An 11,003-nucleotide genomic window follows, 5' to 3' on the forward strand; every position below is an offset into this window, starting at 1 on the left:
CCGTTGTGTGAACCTAAAAGCAATTTCTTCCATTATTGTTGTTCCAACTCAGTAGTCAGCCAGCTGCAGAGGAGCCAAGCAGGAGAATCATCTTTGTCAGGAGAGACAGCCGTTTTGGCAGTTTATTCTGTCAGGGAAGAGTGGCCAGGCTGGCAGTGGGTGGGAGAGAGGAGCGGACCCAACACCCAGCCAATGGCATGTGAGTACTCTTGAGTGGCGGTAGATGGGCCAATGGCTGATGGAGTGCACAGCACAGCCAATGTGAGAGCTGGAAAGTGCCAATACACTGGGCTTTTATATATATAGGATAATGTAGTGATAATATATAATAAATATCTGTAAGATTAGGCTTGCAGTGAAGAAAATGGATAGAAAGAGCTTTTTCTTCTTCTGTAACACTAAAACTCAGGGGCAACCAATGAAGCTGATGGGTAATAGTTCCAGAACAGACAAAAGGAAGCACTTCTTTACCCACTGAGTAATTAAATTGTGGCATTCACTGTCAGTTATCATGTGATGGTTGTTAGGACAGATAGTTTTAAAAAGGGATTTTGTGGAGGATAAGTCCAGGGCTTTTTTTCTGGGGGAGCGCACCGGAACAGAGTTCTGGAACCTCTTCAACACAATTCTTTTAAAAATGTTTAAAAGTTCTTGAGTTTTCAGTATACAGACTGAAAACTTAATTTCCCTCTTGAGAGTTCTGGCAACTCTTTTTCCAAAAAAGGAAAGAAAATAAAAAGCCCTGGATAGGTCTAGCAATAAAGCTACTAACCATGGTGACAAAAGGCCGCCTCCATATTCAGAGGCAACAGTTCTCTGAATCCAACTGCTAGGAGGAAATATCAGGGCAAAGAAACAGGCCTCCATGCCCTGTTTGTTGGCCCTCCAGAGAAACTGGTTGCACACATTGTGAAAAAGGGTACTAGACTAGTTGGATCCTAGTCTGTTCCAGGAGGGTTCTTCCTGTGTTCTTACTCCACTGTTTTTTAAGCTGCCTTGAAGATCACTTGATTGAAAGATGAGCTATAGATCTGTATTACCACTGTGGACTCTCTCAGCATTCCTTCCCCTTCCGTAAAATATTTGGCTGACCTTCATCATGGGGCTGCCATAAGCTAATATCAAAGAAGTGCTTGCACAGTGCTGTATGTGTGACAGCTATTTTTCTTTCACCATACATCTATAGTGGAGCTGCTGGCCCTCATAACAGACAGCAGGCACATATGTAATTGTACTGTTAGGCACATATTTAGCTGAAGGCCACTGCAGAACAGGTGTTTGCTTCAGTGCTTCAGGAGGGTTGGAAAGTGAGTCCATTTATATCCTGAAACTTCTGCTGTGTTCCTCAAATTGCTTGAAACAGGAAAGGTTACTCGTGTGTGTGTGTGTGTGTGTGTGTGTGTGTGTCTTAGCCAGTGTCAAATGTCAGCTTAAAATGTCATTTTGAAAGGAGCAGAGTTAATGGGAAAGCCTTTAACCTTTGTGTTGAAATGTGGCTTTAGTCCTGAATGTATGTTTCTCAAGAGCACATCTGTCAATTGTCAGGAGTGCATACCCCAAGAGAAAGATGGTTTGAAAGTCTTAGCTCAGTAAAGTTCTGGGATAAGAACAGCAACAGGTATTTCAAGTTCAAGGGCAAAAGCTTAATGCTCACATGGCCAGATTTGCCCCAGAATCAACTCTGAGGAACCAATACTGGAATATGGCTGAAGCTATTGGTACATTGTTTGGAAGACAGTTGGAGAAATCTGTTGTGGGGTACAAAAGCAGGTTCCATGTACTAGGTTCTGTGAAGAGTTCTATGGAAAAAATGCTGTATAAGTGTTATACTTAATGAAGTATAACACTTACCCATTCACACCATTAGTAAACCCTGTTTGGTTCACTGTCAGCTTTGTGAAAGACTGAACATTCTTTACTTTTCAGTGTATTTTCACATATGAAGTGGGTTCAGCGGCTCAAATGACTGAAGTTCATTGCAATACCAAAGTGGTTCAGCAAGGTAAGACAGCCAAGGTTAAATGTAAAATGGAAAGTTGGAGGAAATGAATGGTAGGAAATGCATCAGAAATGGGACTTGGTTGAAGTGAAGATTGTGATGGTAATGCAAATTAGATGGACAAATAGGGAAATGACAGGTTTTGTTAAGATACTTGACAAAATAAACTGTTAATAAACTGTTCTGAATTTTGTTGTCTAAAAATATCTTGCAGTTTTCATTGAAATTACTGATTAAGATGACCACCTGGCCTGCAGAATGGAAATAAATTTGCCCTTCAGTTTGACCAGCTAAAGTCTTCTGTTAGCTGCAACTTTTGTATTAGGTAGGCTTTGTTTATGACAAAAGGAGTGTGGCCAGCTCAGTGTGTTGTGTTTCCTGCACTAGCTTGGTAGCCTTTATTCATCTTATGTGATCATACATGGTAAGAAAAGCTGGGTCTCTGTTTAATGCAGAGGGAGAGCAATCTCATCCATGTGTTATCTAAACAGGAGCAACTGACAGAGAGTCAGTGAAATTAATGATAGGAATGGGTAGGGGAAGAAATGGTAGAAAAGCACAATAAAACCTAACATCTTGATCCTTGGTTGCTATAGAAATAAATGCTCTGGAGTTTGAAGGTCCATTTCCTTGCATCTTGCTCAGATAGTAATAACTAGCCAGGTTAGGACTAGGACATGACGTAAGGTTAACATAGCTTCAGCAATTCATACTGCATTTAAATAAGTTCAGCTTCATTTAAGGTTTAATAAAATGTATATTTATTGCAAACAATAATATACAAAAAGGTAAGTTTACAAAGACAGCCAAAGGATTTTGCAGAAAAAAAGACAAAAAACCTTAACTAAAACTGAATTTTTAAAAGGACAAGTTTTTTAAGTTACAGAAATACTTTAAAAAGATCTGCTTTTTATACAGAAATAGAAAAGATATCATATTATAAGTGTTTTAAGATTTTCTTCTACTGAATTCCCTACAAAAAACCTGTTAACAAATATATTTTTAAATAAAAAAAGTTGTCTATCTTTCAAAAAAGCAATCCTTAACTGTTCAGCCCCAGTTTCACTACTGGTGGTTTCCTCATAACCTTCCCTGCAGTCAAATATCATCAAAAAGAGGAAAGGCAGCAGAGGACACTGGAAGCTAGCCATCAAACACTGAGGCTCCGCAGTTTCCATTCATTTCCATTGTGCTTTTGAGGGACTAGTAGAAGCCCCCATGGACCTGTCAAATCCTATGGAAAAGGAGGCGGCTTGCCCAGCAGCAGTGCTTGGGGGTGGGGTGGGGGGTCAGCACCCACTATTGTTTTAATTTGTTTTTTACAGATCAAGGCCTACACACAAAACAGAATGAGGGCACAGGGTCTTGATTGTGGACTGTACCATATCAGGCTGTCAAGGATGGGGCTGGAATGTCATTTTTGATAGGGAAGCCATCCTCCAGATGGAACCCGGGGATCCCCTGGAATTACATTTCATCTACTGAGTACGGAGATCAGTTCCCCTGGAGAAAATGAATGCTTTAGAGGATAGACCCCCTAGAGGGTGGACTCTATGACATAGGTCCCTGTCCTCCCCAGGCTGCATCCCCAAATCTCCGAAGTTTCCCAACCTGGATCTGGCAACCCTACCCCTGCATCCCCCAAGAGTGGCCAGGGGGACATGGCAACCCTGTTTTTTTTTTTTTTTAAATATTCCCCATTAAGGGGCATTTTTCCTACAGAAATGGCACTCCCTAGTTTGGACTCTGAAATAATACCATGTATTCTATCACTTCAGGACTCTGCCACTTCATTCTGCTCCATGCACAAACCAGGCCTGATTCATGTGTCTGGGGGAACTGAGGCAGAAAACAAGGCAAATGACTCAGTGATACTACATTTGCAATCATTTGTTTGTACATTGAGAGAGAGAGAGAGAGAGAAGGGGAAAATTCAGTTTATTCTTAAAGAGAAAGAAATAAGAGGAAGCAGACATCTATACAAACCTAAAACACATTCTGAAGGAATAAAATAATAATAATAATAATAATACGAAAAAGAAATGAGATAGATAAATAAAAGGAGTTATTGATTTAAACCATAATTTAACTATTAGGCACCATATACCCTCTGAGAAAGGCTCCAGCATTTCTGCTTACATTAATGTGGAAGGGAAATATGAAAGGAAAACTCTTGATTAAAAAACCTCTTTTTTCACAAAATAAATATATATTTAGATATATTTTTTAAAAAACACAATGTGATGCCATCACAAGTGAACCTTGCTAAAGCTGATATTCCTCTGCCTCTTTTAAAAGAAAACACGCATACAAGTACAAAGAAGCTCACTGAATGTGTAATCTCTGTTCCCTATGCAATTTGCAAGAAAATGGGAAGGTTGGAGTTTGGACTGTTGGCCCCTGTTTCACGCATGGGGATGGGGTCCAGTGTTGGAAGGTGAAGGAGGGGACTTGGGTCAGGGCATGCTGGTGTTTTGCTGATGCTGATGCAACAAAAGCATCAGATGGACCTCAGAATCCTATCGTTTTCCCGTTGGCACTGAGTGAGGGAATTGTGCAGGCCTCGATAAGGGCTATCACTGGGCTGCTCTTAAGGCTTTCCATTTATGTTACTTTAAGGCTCAAGGTGGGTTTTTTTTCCTTAACTTTTTCTTTTTCAAAACAACATTTGCTTCCAAGCTAGAAAAATAAAGTCTCTTTCCAAATCCCCCTTGTCATATTGTGCAACTGACCACTGTCTAGTATAGGATATTTTTTCTTTGACTTAATGCACATATGTTTGCTTTCTACAAGAAAAAGATGATTAACTTTACAAAAATACCTCTGTCTGCAAGGGGAAAGTCTAAGGCATACCATCCTGCTAAGTGTTGTTTAAAGTGTTGACAGAAGAAGAAAACATTATTTTTAAGTTTCTCTAAAACCAAGTAAATTACATATAAATCCCCTCAAATCGGTAACAAATCATACACAGTACATACTAAAATATTTAAAATAGAGAATATTCCTCACAGAGGAATACTTTGAGTTTTGTAAAAAAAAAAAAGTTCATTTCCCATTTTTAGTCATTGTTAAAAAATATTACCAAGTCCATGCCTAGGCAAACTAAGTCAGGTGTTTGAAAAACAAAATCATCTTCAAATTAAAGTTTTAAGTCCATTGTTTGCTTACTGAGGAAAAAAAATGGTCTGGCTACTTTCAAAAAGATGCTGCAGTGCACAAGGCATTCTGGGATTTCCCCCCCCCCCCAATTCATTCACTTTTAGCTTAAATGTCTTTTGTAAGTCTGAGGACGTTTGGCCATCTTTCAGAGCCTTATGGCCTTGTGAGTTGTGTGTAGACAGGCTGTTCCCAGTGTTGTGGGCTGTGGGTCTGAGGAATGGAAGGCACCCCTGTAGTATCTGCAATCGGTGTGTACATTGGCCTCTGGGTGGGGTTCATGTAGGTGAATGTTGAATAGAGACTGGAACTCTGGCTGGCTGCATGGCTGTAGTAGGAGTTGGAGTTCTGGTGGTCTGTGTAGTCATACTGGGAACGAGTGATAGTTGGGTAGGAGGAACTGTAGTGCTGGAGGTTGAAGGAAGTGTAGCTGATCTGCTGAGGAGAATGCTGCTGCTGCTCAGTGTAATGGCTGGGACTGAGCTGCTCAGTTTTGATGTGTGTCCTCTGCTGAGGTTGCCCCTGTTCACTACTCAGGGTGGTTAGTGTATGCTGCTGTTGCTGTGATGCTTGCTGCTGAGCTTGGGACGGTGGCTGCTGAGATGGTGGCTGTTGCTTAGACATCCAGACGTGACCAGTACCTGCTGGCGTGGCTGTTGTGCTGCTGATTCCATAGCTGCCAGTATAAGTGACTTGGCCAGGTTGGCCATGGGTGACTGGAACACCTGGGTGGCCATTGGGTGGGAGATACTGGTCAAACTCATTGACATCAAAGGTCTCAATGTTGGAGATGACATCACTGCTGAGCTCCCCAATGTCCACGTCTCGGAAGTCAATGTGGGGCGGCTGCCTCCCTCCTTCTGGCAGGGGGCGTCCTTCTCGCTTCAGGTCCTGCTTTCCAGGTTGGACATCTGTTTTAGGGGTTGTAGGAGGGGTGGGTGGCCCTTGAGATTGGCCTGTCAGAAATAAGGAAACAACACAGGTGTTACAATAAGCGAGGTGTACAATATATACACCTCATACCTTTTAAGTCAAATGATATGTGAGTCACACCTGAATCTATTTTTTCCTGTACTGATACAGGTATCAACAGAGTGCCATAAAGACCTAGAAATCTAAAGGCAGCCATTTTTATTAAGCAGGAGGTGTTGTTATCACAGCACTAATTCAGTTAATGGTTAACTGTTCTGGTAGTGTATGAAAAGAGAGACTGGAAGGCTGACTGTAAGAATGAATTGCTGCTGGAAAAGGTTTCATGGCCCTAACCAGCTGTGTCGTAGAGGCCAAAGGAGATGAGTTTTTAATCCAAAGGAGAAAGTGCTCACCTGAAATAAAGAATTACCTTGGAAATTTGGTTTTCTGAGTAATTAAGTAGAATTCTGAAAAAAAAGTTGGCTGAAATTGCCTTAGACAGAGGATCTTTTGAATGTACTATGTGTAAATCATGCAATGCGGTAAGTATTGTCCGTGACAATCTGTTCTCCAAGTGACCTCTCATGGCTACAGTAGACAATGATTTTTGGAGACATACATGGTACATGTGCACCTACAGCTATCTCATATTTTATCTTTTCTCTGCACCGTAAAGATAGTTATTATAGGTCTGCCAATTTGTGCTGTACCACAAAGCCATTTCTCTGTGTTTGTATAGAAGCATCTTTATTTTTGTCTACAATCAGATGCACACTTACCGGAATGCTCCCCAGGGGAGTGCACTTCACTCATGCTAGACGAAGACTGGGGTGAATCTGCCTGCAAGGCCTTGAAGATGGCGTTCGGAGAGATGTGGGTTTGCTCAGACCCTTCCTCCTGCTCAGCCTGCCCATTCTTGACTGATTTTCTTCTCCGGGGCTGGTACTTATAGTCGGGATGGTCTTTTTTGTGCTGCACCCTAAGCCTCTCAGCCTCCTCCACAAATGGACGTTTCTCACTCTCATTCAGTAACCTGAACAAGACAGAGCAAGAGAGTGGGACAGGTTGTTACTTCCAATGATCTGTATACCTATAGCAGAGATTTCCAGAATGCACAGCTTTGGGCAGATTTCCACGCCACAGTTGATAGCCAGCCCTGTCCCAGGCAGCCACGGGAGGCTGATAAATTGTACCAACGTAGCTCCTGGCCACACAAGGAGCTGGACAACTATGCAAGGGTGACATTATGTCAAAGGTCATAACAAAATCAGCACTGGGCAATGTAGCAGCTATCCTGTTATCCAGACATTCATTCCCTTACCATCCGGAGCCAGTACTTCCCCTGGGACTTCTGAGCTTAGTCAGAGAAAGGATATGACTCTCCCCCCACCCCAAGTGTGTTCCTCTTCTCTCTTTTCTGCTTTGGTCCCTCATAATCTCTAACACTGCTCAGTGCCCCGTCTAGACCTTCACTCCCCCCCCCCCAACAAGACATAACAAAAAGGAGCAGGGACTCTCCGCCCTTCTTGTTTTCCCCAGTCTGGGGGGAACTGTTGTGCCCCACTCAGGCGCATGAATTCAAGAACACATTAACTAAGATGGGTCACCGTGTTAGTCTGTCTGTAGCAGTAGAAAAGAGCAAGAGAGCAGCAGCACTTTAAAGACTAACAAAATATGTGGCAGGGTGGGAGTTCTTGTGAGTCAGAGACATTACTAAGTCACACCTTGGATGCCTCCAAACTGCCCAGAGGCCCGAAAAACAAAAATCAACTGGAATCTTTCTCTGCTCCCCCCCACCTCACAAGTTTCTGCACTGGCCAGGTGACTCATTGTCTTTCTCCCCTCCCATGCTTTTCTATTGCCAGCCTCGGCCAACTCAACCCCAGCCCGCAGCCATGGCACTGAAGAGGCTGTTCAAGTTATGTCCTCGAGCAGGGCATCATGTGGGTCCTCCGGACTCTGCCTCTCAAGCAGCTGCCAGGCCGGGAAGGGAGGAAGGGCCCCTTGAGCATGTGCAGCCTGCCTTTCAGGGCGGCACACCCATGCAGGGCTTCAAAAGCGGGCGTCCTAAGCAATGCTCCCTCTAAGCTGTGGGGTCTTGTGAGCAGAAATTCTACTTTGTGAGCTACTGGCATTAAAGTTGTGAGCAAGCAATATGGCTACTGCATAAATTAGCTTGCTCTGGAACCTTCCTTCCTGAGCTAAGACAAAAAATGTGTGAGCTGGAGGCTGAAAAACTGTGAGCTAGCTCACACTAATTCAGCTTAGAGGGAACACTGGTCCTAAACTGAAGGGGTGGCAGGCTTGATCTCGAGACAGCTTTTGAAAAGATTCAGCGCTGCCTTCAGGCTCGTTTCCCTGCTTCCCCCCCGCCCCCTCCGAGGGCGAAGCGATTCCTCTGAATAGTGTCCCCCTTCCCAGCGAGGGAGCCTACCGAGTCCCCCAGCCGGAAGACCCGTCGGCAGCCCTCCCTGCACAACTCAGCCCGCCGGCGACCAGATTGGGCACCACCATCGCCCTGCTGGGCTCGCGGTTCGGCCCGTTCAAGCCAGACTGCCCGGAAAAGGCTGCCGAGAGGCGCCCGCCGGCTCTGGCTCTGCCCGGCCTTCCCTGCAGAGAGGAGACCTGGCAGGCCACTCCGGCCGCCTCGCCCAACAAAGCAAGCCAACCGACCCCCGAGCGAGCGAGCGAGCGATCGAGCGCGCCTCCGCCCGGCCTTACCTCCAGAGTTTGCCCAGGGTCTTGCTGAGCTCGGCGTTGTGCAGGTGGGGGTACTGGTCGGCCAGCTTCCTGCGGGCCGCCTGCGCCCAGACCATGAAGGCGTTCATGGGCCGCTTGACGTGGGGCTTGTTCTTGCTGGAGCCGTTCACCCGCACCGGCATGGGCACCAGCGTCCAGTCGTAGCCCTTCAGCACCTGGCTCACGGCCTCGCGGATGCACACCGGGAACTTGTCCTCGTCGCTCTCCTTCTTCAAGTCCGGGTCGTTCTTGGGGAAGGTGTTTTCCTGCGGTCGGGTGTTCTCGGTGTCCGATCCGGAGCCCGAAGGGCAAGGCGAGCCGGCGGAGTCGTCCGACATGGTGGGGCTGGGGGCGCCGGACAGACATTTCTCCTGCTCTTCTGTCATCTTCATGAAGGGGTCGAGGAGATTCATGCGAGAAAGCGGCAAAGCAAAGATGGGGGGGGGCGATGAAAATGGAGGAGAGAGAGGGGCGAGGGAAGAGGAGGGTGGGGAGGGATTGGAAATCAGCAGGAGCAGGGTCTCCTAAAACAGCATTTAAAAACGAGCAGGACCACCCAAAAGTTTGCAAACGGGATTGACCTGGTTCTCAGAAACTTGAAAGAGAGAGAGAGAGAGAAACGCGGATCAGAGGCGCCTTGCAAAGTTGTCGCTGCAGTTTTCTCCTCTCTCAAGAAACAGACATGTGGGCTGCTGATCCGTTCGCGGACGGTCAAAGAGAAGTTTGGTGGGGAGGGCAAAGAAGTCGAATGCGGGCGTGTTTTTCTCTCCTTTCAAAAGAAGAAGAAAAGTTTCGTCGGCTTTTTTTTTTGGGGGGGGGGGTGTCCTATATTTTTAAGGCTCCCAAAACCCCCTAGTCCATAACCACCTAGTCAATTTCAAGCTGAGCTCTCCCGACTCTCTCACTGGATCTCTTTAATAAATACTCTCTACTGCTATTTCACTTTAGAAACTTTCAGCCAATGGCAGCCCGGCCCCTAGAGGGCTGGCACACAACTGATTGGCTGAAAAGTTTTCAGCCCCCCTCCCTTTGAAGGGAGGGGGGAAATGAGCGCAGATTTCAGTGACGGGGAAGGAGGGGAAAAGAGAAAAAAGAAAGTTTGGTCGCGCGCTGCTGTTGAGTCTTTGTACTTTCCAGCTTCTGTGATATATACCTCAAAGTAAATGTCTCCCCTCTTTTTCTACTTGTTGATCTAGGCAGATTTCTGTTGTAGTGTTCAAAGCGAAGAAAGGCTTGAAATCTTCTCTAACAGATACGTCATCTCGGGGGAAACTAAAGTGCAAAAATCTGGCTCTTTCCCCCCCTCCCCGCTTTCAGCTCCGTGATTCTGTGACTCACCTCTCCTATGGGAGGGTTTTGTTTTGATTTTGCTCATCCTAATGTATTATCCATGCTTTAAAGGCTTCAGGAAGACGACAAGGTTGCATTTCCAGCGCTCTTTACTGCTATTCACTGAACAGGGAAGAGAAAAGGAGGGAGGGAGGGACGGGCGGCTGGCGACTCTCTTTCAACATGCCCTCGTTTATACGAAGTCTGCGAGGTGACCGTCGGCATTTCACTAGGCTGGAAATTCCCTTTTTAAAAATGGTTACTACTGAAGCGGCCCTAGTCCCGTACTTTGCACCTCAAGAATATCTGTAATTGTAAACAATTATTTTTTCAAGGTAAACTTGATTCCCAACCTCTAATATGAAATAGTTTGCTTTGCTAAAGGAGCCTATATGACCAAATTTCCTCTTGAAGCAGTTACGATTTAGAATTCCCCACGAATAATCGCAGCAGGGTTATTGAAAGAGCCCTCTTAAGGAGGTCTACTCAGAAGTAAGCCCCATTTTTATGCAGTGGGTCTTATTCCCACGAAAGTATTTTTTAGGGTTGCCTCAGAAGGCATGTAACCATATCGGCCTGTGGAGTTCCAGTTTAGATCGGTCTTTACACATTGCTGGGACCCATAGAGATGGTAGTCGCAGGACTGGGAGGGATAATTTCCCATGTAAAAAGCCATGTCTGCCCTCCTCAAGCGCGGGTTTCTTTTTTCTCTATCGAATCTACAAAATATTCCAAACCCAGTGACTGAATGCAACAGTCCGAGAAAGCGAAATCTGTTCCCTTCCCCTGGTTTTTCTGTTTCACCCGGGAGAATAACACATTTTCGTCTTCAAAGGGTCTGGTTTCGCGGCTGCCTATTAAGTGGTAA

At 45.3% G+C, this 11,003-nt stretch overlaps 1 protein-coding gene across 1 annotated transcript; it reads right to left on the reverse strand.

The window, feature by feature from the left end:
* Positions 1 to 5,116: 5,116 nt before the first annotated feature.
* SOX9 (SRY-box 9) lies at positions 5,117 to 9,592 on the reverse strand. Its single transcript, XM_015422341.1, has 3 exons — positions 8,789 to 9,592; positions 6,847 to 7,100; positions 5,117 to 6,111 (listed from the first exon to the last, which is right to left on the reverse strand). Exons 1-3 carry the CDS (start codon positions 9,217 to 9,219, stop codon positions 5,312 to 5,314), a joined length of 1,485 nt encoding a protein of 494 aa, XP_015277827.1. The 5' UTR covers positions 9,220 to 9,592; the 3' UTR covers positions 5,117 to 5,311.
* Positions 9,593 to 11,003: the final 1,411 nt, after the last annotated feature.

This window comes from Gekko japonicus, unplaced genomic scaffold (genome assembly GCF_001447785.1).
Source record: "Gekko japonicus isolate JY-2015 unplaced genomic scaffold, Gekko_japonicus_V1.1 scaffold879, whole genome shotgun sequence".
NCBI classification, from domain to species: Eukaryota; Metazoa; Chordata; class Lepidosauria; order Squamata; family Gekkonidae; genus Gekko; species Gekko japonicus.